Raw genomic sequence first — 19,327 nt, 5'->3', positions numbered from 1 at the left:
GTCCCGCCCCATTTATGCCCCGCCCCGACCTACCTGCCCGGCCCCTTCCCCGGGCCCCACCACCCACCGCCTCGCCCCGCCCACCCCAGCCCTGCTCCGCCCCCTCTCAGGCCCCACCACCCACCAGGCCCCACCCCCTCCAAGGCCCCGCCCCCCTCAGGCCAGGGACACGTCCGCGGCGCGCGGAGCGGCCGGGGGCTGTCGAGCCAGGTGAGACACGGGGTCGTGGTGCGGTTTCCTCGAGTTGAAGGAGATGGTGGGCTTGGTTTCAAGTGGGCAGTGGGCAGAGACCCCACTGGCGAGGCCCAGTGCAGCCCCCCCGCCCCGCTAGGCCGCGGCCTCTGTGAGCGGCCGGCCCGGGAGAGAGGAGTTGCTGGGGTGCGGGCGGGGTTGAGGCTGTCCCGGGCCCACAGACCCCGAGGCTAACTGCCTTCGCCGCTCCTGCTGGCCGCCCGGGACGCCCCGGGGCCCCTTTCCTTTCCCTGCCCCTGGCAGCGCCGCTCGCTCCTCTTCACCTTTTCTTTATTTTCTGTCTTTCTTTAAGGTTGGAGGCATCTGAGGCTCCTCAGGTCCCGAACTGCGGGCTGGGAGGAGGTGAGATCACTGGCCGGGCTCTGACCATCTTCCTGGACCGCAGAGGCTTCGACCCCCAACGCCGGGACTCTCACCTTGTAAGCTGTGGGCTCCTTGGAGGTGCATTGGGGGTGAAGGGGTCTAATGTATATGCAGCCCCTGTGTGCCAAGGACTCTCTGTCCCCCACACACTCCCAGGAGGCGGTGGTACCCCTGAGGGTCCCGGGGCTTAGCAGGTGTCCCTGCCAGGCAGCACAGCCCCAGGGTCCTGTGACACTGTGTGACCGTCCCGTGTGGGTTGGACAGACCATTACAAGCAAGTGAATGAAGCCCTCAGAAGCTCAGCTCCAGCACCTCACCGGCTTCTGGTGGCTTTCTCCAACCAGGACTACTTGAGGGCCACCATCCACGTCAGTCAGGAGCTTGTTCTGCTACAAATAACAGGAACCCACTGTCCCAGGCTTGCACAAATTGAGCTTGACCCTCCTCAGATCAAGAAGCTCATGGGTGGGCAGTTGGTGTGGATTTGGAGACTCAGCACCACTGGGCTGGTGTGGCAGGATATCCAGGTTGCAAAGTGGCTGCTCAGCTCCAGCCGTCACTTCAAGGCAGGAAGAAGGAAGTGGCTGTTCTTTTGTTCATGAAAGCAAAAGCCTCCTACCCCCTGCTGCACCCCAGCACCTTGCTCACATCTGGGTGACATGGGAAAGCAGGGGTCAGAGTATTAAGCTTGTCTTAGCCCATGACTGTCACTTTGGGCTGGCACACTGCTGCCTGGAACAAGATGGGGACTCTGGCCACAGGAGGGAGGGTGGACATTAGGTAGGTAGCTAACAGAGTTGGCCCTTAGCCCCTTTCCTGGACACACCCTGGGAAAGCAGAACCCACGTTCAACAAATGCTTGGCCTTCCCCAGGCCTGAGAGCCGGCCTGCATGGCTACCCCAGAGCACAGGATCCCACAGGAAGGACAGGCTTTGTGGCTTTGAGACAAGCTCCCTTCCTTTGTCCCATGGGCCTGGGATTTGGGAAAGGGCAAACGTGGAAGCATTTTGGGGGTTTAAGAACTGCCTGATTTCCTGAGTTTCTGGGTTCGCTTCTTGCTAAGTGGCTCACTGTGCTTTTAAGCCTCTGCGTCCCAGATTACCTGGACAAAAGGTCAGGTTTTCCCAGGCTGGCGGGAGCTGAGCAAAGTCTCAGCCCCTGGACTCCCAGCAGGGCACAGCAGTGGGTGAGGGAGGGGCTGCGACTCGGACAGGCCGGAGGACACAGCTGCTGCTATGCAGGCCAGGCAGGCCTCCTCCCCCTACTGGACAGGCTGCGCCGCCGCTTGCCCGTCCCCTTCCCTTCCAGCCTCCAGGGATGGCTCTGGGGCCTTATCTGGCAGGAATGGGAGGAGGGAAGGCTGTTAGTTATCAGGCTTGGTGACCTGGCCCCAGCCAGGGGCCCTCCAGGGTGGCAGCAGCTGTGCCTGGAGGCCCCCCCCCCTGCCCTGGGGGAGCAGGCTGGGTGGAAAAGCAGCCTCTCGCATTCCTGAGGGCAGGGTTTGGCAGACTTTCAGACTCCCTGTTGGAATTCCCTCTTGCCTCCTCCCACGTGACCCTGGACAAGTGGCCTAACCCCTCTGCATCCTGGTCACCTCCTAAGCTGGATGAGAGGATGCAGGCGAAGAGCCAGCCCACCTGGCCCGTCACGGCCCCCAGGCAGACCCTCACCCCAAAAGCAGGGCCACACGAACCCTGCCCCTGGCCTCACCCGGTCTGGAACAGTGTGTCTTGGGAGGCTCAGCCCACCTTCTGCCCCTCCCGCCAGAGCCCCGTGGCCCCCAGGATGCAGCCCCAGGAGAGCAGCATCCAGTACAGTAGGTGGGAGGACAGCAGCCGGGATGAAGTCAGCGTGGCCAGCGGGCCCGGCGCACAGGAGGCCTCGGGCTGTAAGAGGTGAGGGGCTGGGAGGAGGGAACCCTGGCCCTGCGCAGGCCCCTCCCATCCTTCCTGCCAGCCTCTGCTCTGCGCCCACTGGGCGCCCACCCCAGGCGGTCTCGGCAGACCCGGGCCCCACACCTTCCCTGGTGTCTCCGCCACTCCCCTCCCTCCTGTCTTCCAGTCCAGAGCGCCCAGGCTGCCCTCCTCCGCGGTCCATCTGCCCGGGGCCCCCTCCTTCTCCTCCCCCCGCCCCCCCTGCCCCCCCCCCCCGCACTGGGGGCCGCCTGGGGGCTCACGTGCCTGCGGTTCTCACTCTAGGGTCTCCCGGAAGCTGTGCTCGGGCAAGCTGGGCATCTCCTTGAAGGTGCTGGGTGGAGTGGCCCTCTTCTGGGTCGTGTTCACCCTGGGCTACATCACCGGCTACTTCGTGCACAAGTGCAAATGAACGCTGCCCAGAGCATGCGCCCAGGGGCATGGGCTCGGAGGGACACCCCGTGTGCGAGAACCCCTCTGTGTACACGGACCCACCAGTCTACACGGACCTTAGTGTACACAGCCTCCCATATACACAGACCCTCCTCTCTATACACAGGCTCCCCTCTGTGTACACAGCCCCTCACCATGCACACAGACACTCTCCCCCCGACCAGTGCACAGACTCCAGGGGCACAGGGGGCACACATATTGGCCTCAAGCTCACGGGGACACCACTGTGCACAGCTGTCACAGGCATCCACAGGCGTACAGCCAAACAGGGACACGGGTACACAAGGACACACACGTGCACACCTGGCACACAGAGCCACCCAGGGGCCCACGTGGCTGGGAGACCGGGCCCAGCCTGAGCTGGGGCTGCAGGATACACCCAGGCTAGGCCCTCAGTCCAGGGCCCCAAGAGCTCCCCTTCTCCCCGCAGCCGAGGGCACAGGCCTGGCAGCCCCAGGGTGGGGTCATCCCTGGGTGGGCATTGTGCGGAGCTGTGTGGCCCTGACCAGGCCCCTGCCCTCTCTGGCCCTTCTGACTCCCATTTGTGAAAGGATGGCTCTGAGGGGGTGTATGTGTGTCCCTCTGTACATCCACCCTCCCCGGGGGCTGAGTCATTTCCTGGGTAGAGGGGCCTTAGCCCTTGTCCCAGACCCACCTCTGCATCTTCCCTCCAGGGAGGTGGACACGTTCCCCAGGGCTGTCCACCTCACAGAGTGGGCCCTGCAGGAGCCCGGCCCCTCCGCTGGCACCCTGTAGGAGGCCCAGACCCTGCACACGGAGGTCGTCATTAAATTTCTGTTGAATGAAAACACGGATGACGGTGTCTCCCGTGGGTCTCCCCGGCAAGGCGTGACTCACGGCCCCTGATGTGAGGGCAGCTGGAGGGCATCTGGACAGCGGCCGGGAGGCCTGGGAAAGGGCCTATGAGCCTCCCGCTGGCTCTGGGCCTTGGGATGTGTCCCGTCCTGGCCAGGCCCTCTGCTGGGAGGTGGGAGCACAGGGGCAGGCCTGCGGGCGCGCATGTGGCTGGACCTGCTCCTGCCTCCCCTGACCATGGACAGCGCCTTGCCGGCTCTGCTCCGGCTCGCTTGGCCCTCGCCTGCTGTGAACTCACGCCCCAGACCCCGCAGACCCCTTGCCAGAAACACCTTCTTAGGGAATTGGTCCTCACCCCAGAACTGCCCAGAACTGAGGGCAGGAGACGAGGGACAGTCAGGATCCCTATGGCTCATAGCAAACCTGGGTGTCAGAGGCCGAGCTGGCAGGGAGGGCAGAGACCCCACGGGACTGGCCTAGGGCACAGCGGGCCCACTGCAAGTCTGCCTGGGCCGGGCGGGCGTGAGGTGGGGCTGCACCACCCAGGTGCTCCCTGGCTCTGAGCCCACTGCTGGGCTGCGGTCTCCCAGCAGCGGTGCTTCAGCAGGGCCTGCTGTGGGGCAGGGGGCAGGGGGCAGGGCAAACAGGTTAAGGGCAGTGGTGGAGGGTCTGTCCCAGCCGCCCTGGTCTCTGCGCCTCAGCACCTGTCTCCTGAGAGACTCTGCCCCCACCTGCTTGGCCACAGCCAGGGAGGGGGCCTCAGCCTAGCACCCCAGTTGGAGTCCCCTCTGGCCATGTCAGGACGGTGGAGGGTGTGGGGAGGTGGGCAGGGGCCACTGGCCTGGCTGCGTGGCCTCCGGGGGCTCTCAGCAGTCGGTGGTCGTCGCTGGAGGTGCAAGGGCTGACCCTCCCCGAGGCCCAGTGCAGCCTCGGCCAGGAGTGGGGCGAGGGCGCGGGACAGAGGGAGGAGGGAGGGGCCCCCGCTGCCCCGACCCCCACTCCCTCCGAGGCCTCTTCGGCTCCAGGGCCGCATTCCCCAAGTAGCCCCTGGTGAGGGGCAGGTCTGCGATGGAGAGGTCACATGTGACTGGGACGGAGCAAGGAGGGGCAGCCAGCAGCGGGAGCGGGGGGAAGAGGAAGTGACCTCGGAGCCTGTCCGGCTCAGCCCGACACCGCTGGGTGACGCCCAGGGTCCTCACGAAGCCTGCTCCCCAGGACCGGGGGGAACCTTACGGGCGGCCGTGGGCCGTGGACGGTGCTGGGGTCTGGCCTGGATCTGGCTGGCCACGCCCTGTGTGCCCCACGGCCAAGCAGGTCTCAGCATGGAGAGCTGGGTGCACCAGCCCAGAGCCTGGGGGATGCGCAGCGCCCCCTGCCCCAGGCCCTACTGGCACCGGATGCCTGGCCCATGCAGGTGGGGGGCTACAGGCAGGGGCACGTGGGGCACACTCCCCCACACGGGCCACCTCAGAGAGACATGCCCCGGGGCCCCAGCTGGACCCGAGTGGCCGGAGTGGAGGTGGCGTCCCGACAGCCCTGGGAGGGTTGGGAGAGGACGGGACAGGACCCTTGGCCTCCCCTCCCACAGGAGGTTCAGGATTGGGGTGGTCTGCTGGAAGCGGGTCCCAGGAACTTGACCCCTTTGGGAAAGCCCCGGGGTGGGGTCCACCTGGTGATGCTACAGGAGCAGGTTCCCAGGACCCAGGGATCAAGGGCAGCAGCTTCTCTGGGCCAGGCCCGAGTGACAGGAGATAACTGCCTCTCACTCTTTGCTGGCAAGAGGGTCCCAGGTCCTCAGCTTCCCCACAGACACTTCCAACACGCATCTCCAGAAATCCCAGGAAGGACTCACGGGGAAGGAGCCGCGATGTTCCTTCTAAATGTTTTTATTAGAGGGTCGGCTGACAAAGAAAAAGAAACGTCAAAGCGGTTTTCTGCTGTAAGTTGAATACGTTTCCAAACCTCACACGGAATCAAACTGCACCAGAGGAGAGCAGCAGGGCCGGCTGCTCCCCAACATCAAGGCGCCCCAGACCTGGTGCCACGCGGCCGCCGAAGCCACAACCTGGTGCCAAGAGGGCAGCTCAGCTGCGGCCCCAACCCGGAGCTGCCAGCAGGGCTTCGCCGTGATGCCCACGCCCACGTCAGCCGCAGCATCTGTGGTCTTGATGGCCCGAGGGTCATGAAGTGACAACCCTGGGCCACCAATGCACACAGATGTCAGGTAGGTTTGGGGAACACCGTCACCTGGTGTCCACTTCAGCCCAGTTAAGCACGGCTGCCCCAGGGCCGACAAAGGGCAGCCCCGGCAGTGACCAGAGAGCTGGGTCAGGTAGGTGTCAAGGCAGCCCCGCCATGTCCTTCGAGGAGGGCTGGCCGGGCCCTGGGGAACCCACGTGGTTGTACAGCAGGCCCGGCGTGTGGGGTGTGGGCCTCACGCGGGTCTGGCTCTGACCGCTACATGCCTGGGTCCGGGGGGGGGCTCTCGCACATGCCTGCCAGCCGCCTGTCATTTTGACAAAACACATAAACTGTCCTTTGCAGGCCAAAGACCATGGAACACGCGTTCACTCAACAAGAAAAAGCTGGCGGGTCATTTTTTCCTCTGCCGGCTGCTCCTGGAGCAGTGAGGTCAGTGAACTGCCGACTCAGAGCTGGAAATACCTAGAATGCCAGATGCTGAGACCCCCTTGTCCGGCACACGCTCCATGATTCCTGGCATCAAACCCCCCATGCCTCCTCCAGTCACCGCCACCCCAGTCCTGGAGCAAGCTGACGACGGCTGACCGCCCTGTCTGAGCATGGAAGCCTGTTTTGCAGTGGGAAACCTGCACACTGACCTCCAGACGCAGGTGTGACACCTCACGGCCCTGGTGCTGGTTTACAGTCGACTGACGCCCCCGCCCTCCCCAAGTCCGGCCAGTGCAGCAGGCGAGTTGGGCCATCGCTCCCGGATGCCCTGCCTCCCACCCCCAAAGCATCCTACAGCAGCAGTAAGAAAAATGATTTTGCCAATTCTAAGGTCACGTTAAAAAATGTTTTTATAAAAAGATTACGGTTTACAACAACTGGAAACCATGACATCCCACATTTCTAAGCTGCAGTGCTGGAACTGTAGGACTTTAAAAGATATTGTATTGTAGAAAAATAACTGTGCAGCTCAGCAAAATGCACGTCGTTCAGCTTCTCAACTTAGAACTAAATATTCACACCAATTACAGTGTCCTTTCCCCCTGTGAATACAGTGATTTGCTGTGTGGCTACATGATTTCAGAACCCTTTGAGCAGTTAGTTCCAATATTCAAGTGATTTCATGAAAAGCACTGGCAGAGTCAATTCGGTGCTGTGAAGGTGAAATGACTTCAGCGCATGTCAACGTGGCACCCCCTACGACAGAATCGACTGGAAAACTGAACAGAGAATTCATATATCTTAAAAACTACCGAGGTGAAGGAATAATTCAGTATCACCACACGGAAGCCCTGCAGAGCCAGTGCGCCTGACAGTGCCTCCCTGGGAGCCTGAGGCAGTGGCCCGGCTGTCAGCGGAGCACAGTCACGTGGGCAGCGGCGAGGTCCAGGTCCGTCTTGGACGGATACACCACCTTCAGGTGGCCCTCCTCATCCACCACCCGGACCTGCTCCACCACCAGCGGGGCGCTCCCAGCCTGCTCAGCACCGGGAGTCGCCCTGGGGCCCGGGACTTGTCCAGGAATGGCATCGACTTCGTGGTCGGAGAGGGAACCTTCGTCTTTGTTTTCCAAAGTGTACTTGTTGATTTCTGCCATTTTCTGCAAATGAAAAATCTTTTCAACCGAGAGATCAGAGGCAACCCAGGGAAGACAGGCTGCCGTCACCCAGATGGCAAAGGGCAGCGGACACGCCGTCTGTCCCGCGGGGCCAGAGCCTCGGTGGGCAGGATGGGTGGGGCAGGGCGCTCACCAGGATGAGGGCGTCCATGATGTCCTTGCAAATCTGCAGGCTGGCGGCGCTCGTCACTTCCAGAAACAGGTCACAAGTGGTTTTCTTAATCTTCAACAGAAATTAGAAAGATTTCAGGAAAGAATCAAGTTATCACAAGCAGACCCCAGCAACTACAAGGTCTAATCTGCAGAAAACCCTGTAAGACGGTGTCACACAAATCTGGACTGTCGCCCGCCTGAGGGGAGACAGACACCGGGGTGCGGCACACGTGGTGAGTCATGGGCGGCAGCGAGCACACGCAGCCACACGCGTGAACACGACACGTGACGCGGTCTCAAAGATGCCAGATGCTGGCACCACTCACCTTCGTCTTCTCGCTGTTTGTTATGGGCGGGAAAGAAATCACGTCGCCGTTTGCATCCACGAGGCACGGGTAATGCTCCTTCCCGTCCAGCAGGTGAAGGTACCTGGGTGAGAAGAAATACCGATAACAGGCACAGCTGTGGAAACACACCTAAAGGCGAGTGGACGAATCGCAGTTCTCTGGACACAGTAGGTGTCAGGTCAAGGGCACGTGACACAGGCCAATTCAGAGGAGATGTTCGCAGGGCCTCCTCGGCGCCCAAGCCAGCCGAGCATGACCTGGATCAAGTACAGCAGGCCTGGCTGCCCCTCATCCGTGGTGCGCTCTCCCTGCGCACCTGGTGGACATGCCGAGGGCCCCCCTCTGAGACAACACAAGGCCTGCACTCCTGGCACCTGCTTCTCTGAAGCCACGCGACACGGGGCTACGGTGGATCCTTCCCCCCCCCCGCCCCGCCGCCCCACCCAAGAACCCGAGAGGAGAGTGAACGAATGCTGGGGAGGTCTCCTGAGTTCGGGCAGCTGCGGGAGCGCCCGCAACGACACCGGCTGATGAAAGGGGCCCCACCTGTGCAGGCCCGACACGTTCTGCCTCTTCTTCTGCTTCCTGTGCTCCTCCGCCTCCAGCTGCAGCTGCCGCACCAGGTCCTTGGCCTTGACTTCCCGGCGCCCCAAGGGGACGATCTACGGGGTGGACACCGCACGTTGGCCCGTCGCTGGGGGTCCCAGCGGGAGGCTTCTGAGAGCTGACAGTCCTCCAGGCGGACGTCCAGCGGGCTGAGGATAGAGGCTGTCCCCATGTCACGTGCAGATATACTGTGCCTTCAGAGATCACCCCGGGGGCTGAATCTGAAACCCGCCTAATGCACAGCCGCGCCTCCATGCCTGTGGCTCTGAGGAGGCCGAGGGAAGAGATGGGGCCAGCGGCCGGAGACAGCCCCCTGGGAACACTCCTCCACCGGGGGCCCGAGGTGCCTCATGCGGAACCCGAGAGACCAGGAGCGGGGCCTTGGCAGAACTCACACTGCGGTCAACCCCAGATCAGGGCGTTTGCGACTGGGATATAAACCACAATTTCTGGTTAAAAGTTAGCGAGCAGGTGAAGGAAACCACTTTCAAATCACCACCTCCTTTGATGAGTTTACTTTTTAAAGTACCTGCTTTATTTTATGTTCCTGCTGGGGGCAGAAAAGGGCCAGATTCTAGCCAAAATGGTCTGACTCAACCACCTGCATGTGTATTTTTTGAAAAACACACAAGGAACACTCAAACTGCAAACACCGGGATGCGTGGCCTCACCCTGAGGTCTTCTGGGGGGCGGGTGGCATACAGCAGGGGCCCCCGGATGGCTCTGAGGTCGTGGGTTGCGATGGTGGCCACCGTCCTCTTCTCACAAAGGTCCTCGTGCAGCTTTGTCTGCAATACAAGTTCAAGGGCAGGCAGAGCTCAGCATGCCAAGGCCGGAGGGCAAGCCCCCGCCACCCCAGCGGCCCCGGAGCAGCCTCCCCAGCCAAGTATTTATTTCGTGGAACCTCTGCTGGAAAGCTGGTATCTGCTTATCAGCAGAATTTCTTCTCACCCTAACTCTGCTGTGCAATGCTTGAGACTTCAAAGAACCCATCTCGAACTGAAATTGATGACTGAATAAACAGAAGTGTGACTTCAAAAGGAAAACAACCCCAGCAAGCGTTTCCTCCAAAACACTGATCTCCCAGTTCTGAGTTCCTGGCTTGGCTTCCTCCCCGCATGCACGTACAGCCTCAGCCCCGCAGGCCACGCTCGGGGTTGCCCACGTGCAAGGATGTGCTTTTTGCTTTAAAAGCTGGGCAGACTTCACAGAAGAACAAACTCTGAGTTTGTCTAGCTGAAACTTCACAAAAACTAAACAAGTCACCCAAGAACACGTTGGCAAGAGCTGACGATTTTAACTCTCTCACGTGACACTGAACATGCCACCTATTGCGGAAGTCAGAAACCCACCCGCACAGCAGAGACTAAGGGACGCTGACTGCGCCGGGTCCCCTCCCCACCCCACCCCACCCAGGCCGGCCGAGGCGCCCCGCAGGAGCGGTGGTCGCCCCGCCCACGGCCCGTCCTCCCCGCCCCCATCGCGGCCGCGGGCACCCACCTGGGAGGAGAGGAAGCGCTTGAGCGCGTTCCCGGGCTGCAGGTCCATGCCCCGCACCACAGCGCCCACGATGAAGGGCCGCACGTCCCCGACCCCGGGGCTCACCCTGACCGTCAGCGGGGCCGGGTTCTCGGCCACGTGCAGGACCCGCAGCAGCAGCCGGCTGGCCTCGTCCACCCACGCCTCCTCGCCCTCGCCGCACTCCCTCTTCCTCCGCTCCCGCCGCTTCCTCCGCGCCTCCTCCCTGTCGGGGCCCTCGGCCTTGCCCCGGCTCCGGCAGCCCCCGCGGCCCCCAGCACGCAGGTACTCCAAGATGGACCTGGTCTGGCAGCCGCTGACCATCTTCTCCAGGCGCTTGTCCCGCAGCCTGTTCCCCCGGAAGTTGATGTCCTTGAGCCTGGGGCAGTCGGCCAGCTCTGCTGGGATCTCACTCAGCTGGTTGTTGGACAGGTCCAGCGTCTGCGAGGGAGACCAGGATGCATCAGACCCCCGGGACCCGCCCTCCTGCCGCCTGCCCCGCCTCAGCCCCACGCCTCTCCCCCAGCCCAGCGCCCAGCACGGATGCAGTGACCCGGGCTCCTCGGAGGAGAGGCGCGAGTGGACTGCCAGTTGCCTCTGTGAAGTGCTGGTCTTGCTTGTGCTGCTTGACCACCGTGTCCCCGTAGTAACAACCACGGCAGAATTTCCCATCGATGGTTAGGTTAGAGGGAAAAAAGACAACAAGGAACGCGGGGAATGTCTGGTTATAAACAAATAAGGACTTTACATGAGAAACAGGTTCCCCACAAAGTAGCGCTGAGACGTCTTTAATTAAATGAGCAAAAAAGCAAGAACAGAGCGAGAGTAACGCAGCACGATGCTCTCGTGCTCTCTCGTATCCTGCGTGCGTGACAGACAGCGAATCAGCGTCAATGCTGGGACGGTCCTGGGCCCTTGGCGGTGACGCGGGAGGAGGGAGCGGGGGCTACTGCTCCTGCGCCATAAGGAGGTTGGTGAAACCCTGCGGCCCAACCTTCTGTGACTACTACTGAGGCTGCCATCAGTGTCGCTGACGCGGTGGAAACGGGCCAAGTGGCCACCTCACGTGGTGGGCAGAAGGCAGGGTCCTGTGCCGCGGGAGGGACTCGGCTGGTGGTAAGGAGGACAGGGCCCCTCCCAGGAGGCCGAGGCGGCACGCAGCCCTGCAAGTAAACGGCTTCTTCCTCGTTCTCCTCCAGGGCCCGTGGCAAGCTCTGGATGGGCCCCGTTCGGCTTCGCTTGGACCTCACATGGAGCCTGGGGAGAAACCCTATAATCTCGTTTGGTGGGAGTAAGCACAGGGGACTGGCATTTGGACAGCGAGGCAGTGATGGGCGGCAGGGGCCTCCCCAGGGGCTGCAGATCCGGGAGCGCTCGGGCAGGCCCCTCCTCGCACTCAGGGAGCAGCGCCCACAGCAGTGTGGCTAGCGAGGAGTCCTGGTCCTGACGGGGACACCTCGGCCCCGAATGACCACAGCTGGGCCACAGCGGGTGGCAGATTTGTCACCAGCTGGGAAGGGGGGCAGGGGCCCTGACTATCCACGAGATGCTGTCTGCTGTGGCTGGCACAGAGGGTGGTTTTAAGGGAGCTTCACAGACCCCGGTTATGAAGGAAACTCTGGCTCAGCAGTCAGGCTGCTGCGAGGCCGGAAGAACCAGGGTGGAGGAGGGGTGTGGCAGGTGGGTGCCCGACAGAGGGTGACAGAGGAGCCTCCGCGCAGCAGGACCGGAGGCTCGGGAGGGAGGGAGCAACTGCAGAGCAGACTTTGATCCTGCAGTCGACCCAGAAATGGAGAAAGAGAAGGTGAGCCTGACACGGTCTCCAGTCACCACTGGCGACCAAGCAATCAGTGGTCACGCGGGCTGTGGGTTAACCGGACGTCACACACCTGTCGCCGTTTGGTGCCTCTCCAGGCCTCTCCCCGCTCTCAGGTGAGACTGGACAGGCGGGCAGATGGGCTGAAGCGTGGCCCTTCCAGGCTTCTCTGTGTCCTGCCCCCCCCATGCTCACGCACGCACCCACCCACCCGTGCACAGGACCTGGCGGTGCCCCCTGCACCCCAGCCTGGGGTCTCCTGGCCGCCTCACTCACTGCTGACGGGTGGCCTCAGCAACAGCCAGTGCTGAGCCCAGGGCTGCGGAGCCGCTCCCCCAGGACACGCCCAGGTGTCAGGACGCACCTGGGCGGGAGGACGGGCCGGGGCCGCCTAGACCAGGTAACCCTGTGTGCACACTCAGCCTGGCCCGGGCCAGAGGAACCGGCCCCCGCCCACTGGCAGGCTGTGAACAGCAGACCAGGGCTGGCATTTCAAGGTTGGGTTTGGACCTGCACACCCAGCTTGGAGTCTCAAGAGGGTGAACTCCACTGGCAACTCTCACTGCACCGTGAAAACACAGCCGCCGCAGGTGGAAGGTCTGTGTCTCCACGAGGAAGAGACCCACAAAGAGCAGCAGAGGAAGGGCCGGCAAGAGTGGGGGAGGGTGGCCCCCAGCCCCGACCAGAGCAGTGTCAGGCCAGCAGCCTGCTGAGGTGGTCTCGGAAGGTGCAGGGGTACTGGGGCGGGGGTCTGTCAGGGGCCGCGATCGCCAAACACTGGGCATTTCGGAGCAGAGGGCAGCGGCAGCAGCCCAGGACCTGCCCCGGGGCCCTGCGGGAGACAAACGGGAGCAAGGGCAGGCAGCCGACAGGGCTCTGGGGGTGCCATGTCCAGCAGAGGCAGGAAGACCACCGACGAGTTCAAAGCGGACCCCACAGCAGGACACGCCACCCGCCGCCAGGCACGCAGAGCCGCAGGTCCAATGGGGAGTGGAGTCCACGGAGGGAGAGCCTGCGGCTGAATTGCTGTCTGGATGGCGTAAAACTGCGCAGGGCAGGGGGCGGGGGCGGGAAACCCACAATCGCCAAAGGGAGAATGAAGTGAATTGAGTGCACATGGAGGGGCCTCCAGGCACCTGCCCAGAAGACACCCAGGCACTCCCTCCCTGTAGGTAACACAATAGTGACACCGGCCAGGCAGGGCCAGCCTCTGACCCTAGACTGTGACTCGACTGCTGGGCCGAGCTGCAGGGAAGGGACCCTAAATCCCTGGTTGTGAGACCCTACAGACACACACTCTACCCCTGGGGGTGCGGAAGGACCCCTCTGTTCCAGTTGATGGTGACCAGGCCGAGGGGACCTGAACCCACCATCTCCAACAGCAACTGAGAAAATAAGATGGAAGGATTTTTTAAATCAGTTTTTCGTCACTGGACAAAGGTTTCATGGTCAAAGTTCCACTTCTCTGTGAAATGTGATTATGGGAGGAGTCCCATAAGTGAGCGACACCAGACGACACGAGCGGGCACAGCTCCTGGCAGGGCTGGAGCGACCCTGAGTGCCGCGGCCCTTCAGCTGACGAACGTGCCGTCCCGGAACAGTTCATAAACCTGGGGGCACATCTGGCCTGCCCGTCCCTCCAGCAGTTCCTGGTGGCAGTGCCATGGGCCTGGGTAATGGTCACTTACAATGAGGGCATCCTTGGAGCATCACAGCCCTGCAGCTGAACCCCATGGGTAACAGAACCCCAGCGGGGAGAAGCCCAGCTGAGTGGGTCTGAGGTCAGGACAGTGATGAAGCCAGCTCTCCTGGCAGAGTTAACTGGGGAGGGAAAGGACAGCTCTCCCTTCAGCTTCCTTGTCCCCGGCAGCTGCAGTGGGGAAGAGGGTCCGACCTTCACGGCTCCCAGGGGAGTGGGCACCAAGGAGCTCTCATTTGCTGTCTCCCGACTGGGAGGTGAGTGGGACAAGCAGGGGCCTGTGTGCTGTCACCTTGGTGGCCCCTACAGAACCACGCCTCCAGGTATTCACCTCCTTGTGTGGCATCTCCCACAACTCCGGACTGAGCTCTACTTACTGAATCAGCAGGTTGCAGTGGATGTGGCGGGCTGCTAGGTCCAGGTCTGTGCCTCAGGAAGGCCTGGCAGCTCCTGCCCTTGTGCTCCAAGGAGCCCTGAGCCGCCATGTGGGAGGTCAGACTACCCGGCGGGGACGGGAGACGTCCCAAGATGACATGGAGAGAGGAGTCAGCCACGCCAGCCACGCCGGCTGAGCCTGGCCCTGAGCCCACGGCAGCTGACCGCAGCCACACGAGTGATCAACAGCAAGGCAGCAACTGTCCAGCTGGGCTGGCCCACAGTGAAGAACCGTGAGCAAACAAAACGACTGCTGTGTTAAGCCACAGCCTTGGCGCGGTGATGCGGCCGCGGAGGACCTGCACCAGTGCTATCACCGTGCTTTCTTCATGGCACCGCGGTCATCCTCAGAGGGGAGGAGATGGGCAGGAGCCCAGGGCGCCGCTACAAGACACTGAGCTGAACCCACACTTTCTGGTTCCCAGCGCAGCTGTCCGACTCCCGCTGTCCCCCCACCTCACAGGAAGGACAGAGAACACCTCTGTCCTCGGAGCGCCAGGGTGTGGAGCGATGCTGCTTCACCCAGTTCTAGCAGCCGTTCCTCGTGAAGGCATCATTTTAGGAAAGGCCCCCAAAGGACATCTAAGTCCAAAAGGGATTCCAAGCAGCTCTGACATGACACTCTCCAAGAAACAGGTCTCTTCATGCGAAAGAGATCGATGGAAGACTAAAAATGGGGAACAGGATGGACTGGGCGAGGGGGGACTGAGCAAGCAAGACATTCTCTTTCACCTGAATGAGGGTGTTCTGGACACAATAAAGGCTACTTTACTGGGCGGGCACCCAGAGGTACTACGGAACATTAACAAAACAAAACAAAACCCAAACTTGAATACTGCTAAGACATTACAGATTTGAAGAAAAATATAAAAACGGTACACTCACATGACACTATGTTAAGTTACACATTTGGTACATCTACCTTCTGGGAAACCAAGAGACGTATGAAACAGGTGATGGAGTAGAAAGGGCTTATGTCATGTGTCACACCACAGCCCTGAAGGGAAGCTACAGCCCTGGGACCAGCATCCCAGGAGTCGTCGGCCACAGCTTCTTCCTGGAAATGCCAGTTAGCACGTGTCACTCTGCAGGGTGGCCTCCTGTTTCTCTTAACTATAAACACACACACGTACACACGCACACAGATACACCCTGACATAAAGAAATCCGTAAAATGAGTTGGCAACATCTTAAGAGTAATTCCCGCTGCAAAGAGGTCAGTTGCTAAACTGCACACGCGTTTCATTGTTTTAAAAAAGTCTGCATTGGGAACCTACCTCAGCATCATAAAGGCCATATACAACAGACCCACAGCAAACATCATTCTCAATGGTGACAAACTGAAAGCATTTCCTCTAAGATTAGGAACAAGACAAGGATGTCCACTCTCGCTGCTATTATTCAACAAAGTTTTGGAAGTCCTAGCCACAGCAATCAGAGAAGAAAAAGAAATAAAAGGAATACAAATTGGAAAAGAAGAAGTAAAATTGTCACTGTTGCAGATGACATACTATACATAGATAATCCTAAAGGTGCCACCAGAAAACTACTAGAGCTCATCAATGAATTTGGTAAAGCTGCAGGATACAAAATTAATGCACAAAAATCTCTTGCACTCCTATACACTAACAGTGAAAGACCAGAAAGAGAAATTAAGGAAACAATCCCATTCACCATTCCAACAAAAAGAATAAAACACCCAGGAATAAACCTACCTAAGGAAGTAAAAGACCTGTACTCAGGAAACTATAAGACACTGATGAAAGAAATCAAAGAAGACACAAACAGATGGAGAGATATACCATGTTCTTGGATTAGAAGAATCAATATTGTGAAAATGACTATACTACCCAAAGCAATCTACAGATTCAATGCAATCCCTATCAAATTACCAATGGCATTTTTTTTTTTTTTACAGAACTAGAACAAAAAATCTTAAAATCTGTATGGAGACATAAAAGACCCAGAATAGCCAAAGGAATCTTGAGGGGAAAAAACGGAGCTGGAGGGATCAGGCTCCCTGACTTCAGACTACACTACAAAGCTACAGTAATCAAGACAGTATGGTACTGGCACAAAAACAGAAATACAGATCAATGGAACAGGACAGAAAGCCCAGAGATAAACCCACACACCTATAGTCAACTAATCTATGACAAAGAAGGCAAGACTATACAATGGGGAAAAGACAGTCTCTTCAGTAAGTGATGCTGGGAAAATTGGACAGCTACATGTAAAAGAATTAAATTAGAACACTCCCTAACACCATACACAAAAATAAACTCAAAATGGATTAGAGACCTAAATTTAAGACCGGACACTATAAAACTCTCAGAGGAAAACACAGAAAGAACACTCCTTGACATAAACCACAGCAAGATCTTTTTTGATCCACCTCGTAGAGTAATGGAAATAAAAACAAAAATAAACAAATGGGACCTAATGAAACTTAAAATCTTTTGCAAAGCAAAGGATACTACAAACAAGACGAAAAGGCAACCCTCAGAATGGGAAAAAATATTTGCAAACGAATCAATGGACAAAGGATTAATCTCCAAAATATATAAACAGCTCATGCAGCTCAATATTAAAAAAACAAACAACCCAATAAAAAAAATGGGCAGAAGACCTAAACAGACATTTCTCCAAAGAGGACATACAGATGGCCAAGAAGCACATGAAAAGCTGCTCAATATCACTAATTATTAGAGAAATGCAAATCAAAACTACAATGAGCTATCACCTCACATCAGTTAGAATGGGCATCATCAGAAAATCTACAAACAACAAATGCTGGAGAGGGTGTGGAGAAAAGGGAACCCTCTTGCACTGTTGGTGGGAATGTAAATTGGTACAGCCACTATGGAGAACAGTATGGAGGTTCCTTAAAAAAACTAAAAACACAACTACCATACGACCCAGCAATCCCACTACTGGGCATATACCCAGAGAAAACCATAATTCAAAAAGACACATGCACCCCAATGTTCACTGCAGCACTATTTACAATAGCCAGGACATGGAAGCAACCTAAATGCCCATCAACAGAGGAATGGATAAAGAAGATGTGGTACATATATACAATGGAATATTACTCAGCCATAAAAAGGAACGAAATTGGGTCATTTGTAGAGACATGGATGGACCCAGAGACTGTCATACAGAGTGACGTAAATCAGAAAGAGGAAAACTAATATCGTATGTTAACGCATATATGTGGAAACCAGAAAAATGGTACAGACGAACCGATTTGCAAGGCAGAAATAGACACAGATGTAGAGAACAAACGTATGGACACCAAGGGGGGAAAGCAGGTGGGTGGGTGGGTGGGATGAACTGGGATATTGTGGGATTGACATATATACACTAATATGTATAAAATAGATAATAAGAACCTACTGTATATAAAAAAAATAAGTCTGCATAAAAGGATGGCAATGAGGAGGAAGAAACAGAGGCCTGCCTCTTTAAGGACAGGAGCCTCTAGACTGGATTTAGGCCATGGTCACGGCAACTCCTGCCCTCTATTCTCTTCCTCAACAGACTTACTGGGCCCTTGTCCCGAGTTGGGACCTGGGGTTCCCGGATGAATAAAATAAACAAGCAGTCCCTAAACAAGAAAGCCTAGACAAAACCCCAACCTATTTGCTATGTACTTTGGGCAACCCCTTCCAGCCTTCTGTAAGACAGGAATAACCACCCCTGCCTTGGAAAGCCGTTGTTGGGGTCAAGTGAACTATCACATGTGAAATCACACGCGTGGCCTTACGCAAATTCCAGTCATTTCACATCTCCACGTCCTGCCTGGGTGGCCCCACGCACAGGGCTCACCCAGTCCTTTCACAAACATTTGGAGATGCAAAAATTTAGACACTCGTCCCTGCTGTTGACCTGCTTCCGACCTGAGCGGGAAGCCCAGTTAGTCCACGATCACGAAACAGTGTGTTGCATGTTAAAGCCCAGTTGTGAGTAGAGTGTGCGGGGCGAGCCGAGAGGACCACCCGAGGACGGAGGCCAGGCTAGTGCGAGGGGACCCGGGGGTGGGCCGGCTTCTCAGAGATACCGACGCTGGGGTGGCCCTTCCCGGCCGAGTTGGGACGGCTCGGCACCGGGAGGAGACACCCGTCCGTGGCTACCACAGGGCCCGCCCCGCCCGCCCCGCTGACCGCTGACCTTGAGCGAGGCCAGGTGGGCGATTTCGGGGCTGAGCTCCCGGAGGCAGTTGTCGGCGGCCGCCAGTTCGCTGAGCAGCGGCAGCGCGCCGGGGCGGAAGAGCGCGGCGGGGAAGGCGTCCAGGCGGTTGCCGGTGAGGTTGAGGGTCTGCAGGCGCGGCGCGCAGCGCGCCAGGTCGGCGGGCAGCTCGCGCAGCCGGTTGCCACTGAGGTTGAGGCTCTGCAGCTGCGGGAAGCCCGGCGGCTCGGCGGGGCCGAGGCCCTGGCCCGGCGGCAGCGCCTCCAGCGCGTTGCCTGACAGGTCGAGCACGCGCAGCGCGGGCAGCGGGCCGAGCTCAGGGCTCAGGCCGGGCCCCAGCGCGTTGCGCCGCAGCACGAGGCTGTGCAGCTGCGGGAGGCCCTGAGCCAGGCCCGGGCCCGGCTCGCGCAGGCTGCCGCAGCCGCTCACCTCCAGGTAGTGCAGCAGCGGCAGCGTGAAGAGCCGCGGCGGCAGCCGCCCCCCCGCCGCGCGCACCCGCTGCTCCAGCTCGGGCCCGGTCAGCAGCAGCTCCCGCCGCCGCTCCCGCTCCGCCAGCTCCAGCTCCGGCCAGGCCTCCGACACCGCCGCAACCGCCATCGCGCCGCCGCTCCCGCAGCCCCTGCCGGGGCGCTTCCGGGGCACGCGGCGCCACTTCCGGTATGGGCCGGAAGGAGTCGTCGAGAGCTGCGCGGACGCTAGAGCGCCTCAGCGAGGGCCATAGAGGAGCCCTGTGGGGCGTGGCTCGAGGCCGTCGCCGGCCAGGTTGGGGTCCTCACCCGCGGGCGTGTGGGTGGGCTCCCGGAGCGCCCAGGCCCACGTAGGGCCGTGAGTGCTGGGCCTCCGGCTGAGTCTTCCTGCCCGCGAGGATGTTGGGGAGCAGCGGGGACGGCCCCGCACGCCGTGCTCTGTGGTCTCGGCCGAGCCCCTAAGACAAGGCCGGAGAGCGAGTCTGCGGA

The 19,327-nt window shown here is 59.4% G+C and overlaps 2 protein-coding genes across 2 annotated transcripts; one reads left to right on the top strand and one right to left on the bottom strand.

Annotated features, from left to right (window-relative positions):
* The first annotated feature begins 160 nt into the window (after positions 1 to 160).
* On the top strand, positions 161 to 4,274 carry SMIM1 (small integral membrane protein 1 (Vel blood group)). The gene is made up of 4 exons (XM_029229471.1): positions 161 to 210; positions 545 to 671; positions 2,384 to 2,511; positions 2,815 to 4,274. The coding sequence occupies exons 3-4, from the start codon at positions 2,402 to 2,404 to the stop codon at positions 2,939 to 2,941; spliced, it is 237 nt and encodes a 78-aa protein (XP_029085304.1). The 5' UTR covers positions 161 to 210; positions 545 to 671; positions 2,384 to 2,401; the 3' UTR covers positions 2,942 to 4,274.
* A 797-nt stretch (positions 4,275 to 5,071) lies between these two features.
* On the bottom strand, positions 5,072 to 18,989 carry LRRC47 (leucine rich repeat containing 47). The gene is made up of 7 exons (XM_029229470.1): positions 18,354 to 18,989; positions 10,213 to 10,671; positions 9,384 to 9,500; positions 8,653 to 8,768; positions 8,086 to 8,188; positions 7,740 to 7,829; positions 5,072 to 7,588 (listed from the first exon to the last, which is right to left on the bottom strand). Exons 1-7 carry the CDS (start codon positions 18,966 to 18,968, stop codon positions 7,340 to 7,342), a joined length of 1,749 nt encoding a protein of 582 aa, XP_029085303.1. The 5' UTR covers positions 18,969 to 18,989; the 3' UTR covers positions 5,072 to 7,339.
* Between the last annotated feature and the right edge of the window lie 338 nt (positions 18,990 to 19,327).

This window comes from Monodon monoceros, unplaced genomic scaffold, assembly GCF_005190385.1.
Source record: "Monodon monoceros isolate NGI ecotype Baffin Bay Population unplaced genomic scaffold, NGI_Narwhal_1 Super_Scaffold_18, whole genome shotgun sequence".
Classification (NCBI taxonomy): domain Eukaryota; kingdom Metazoa; phylum Chordata; class Mammalia; order Artiodactyla; family Monodontidae; genus Monodon; species Monodon monoceros.
The sequence above is the reverse complement of the archived record's forward strand: the minus strand, read 5'-3'. Positions and strand labels throughout refer to the sequence as shown.

Bases quoted from the DNA above. Each gene is read 5' to 3' on its own strand.
- SMIM1 (XM_029229471.1), top strand. From the start codon at position 2,402: ATGCAGCCCCAGGAGAGCAGCATCCAGTACAGTAGGTGGGAGGACAGC. The intron at 2,512-2,814 runs GTGAGGGGCTGG...TTCTCACTCTAG, and splicing joins GAGGCCTCGGGCTGTAAGAG to GGTCTCCCGGAAGCTGTGCT.
- LRRC47 (XM_029229470.1), bottom strand. From the start codon at position 18,968: ATGGCGGTTGCGGCGGTGTCGGAGGCCTGGCCGGAGCTGGAGCTGGCG. The intron at 7,830-8,085 runs GTGAGTGGTGCC...TTTCTGTTGAAG, and splicing joins CAAACAGCGAGAAGACGAAG to ATTAAGAAAACCACTTGTGA. The intron at 7,589-7,739 runs GTGAGCGCCCTG...TTTCATTTGCAG, and splicing joins TCATGGACGCCCTCATCCTG to AAAATGGCAGAAATCAACAA.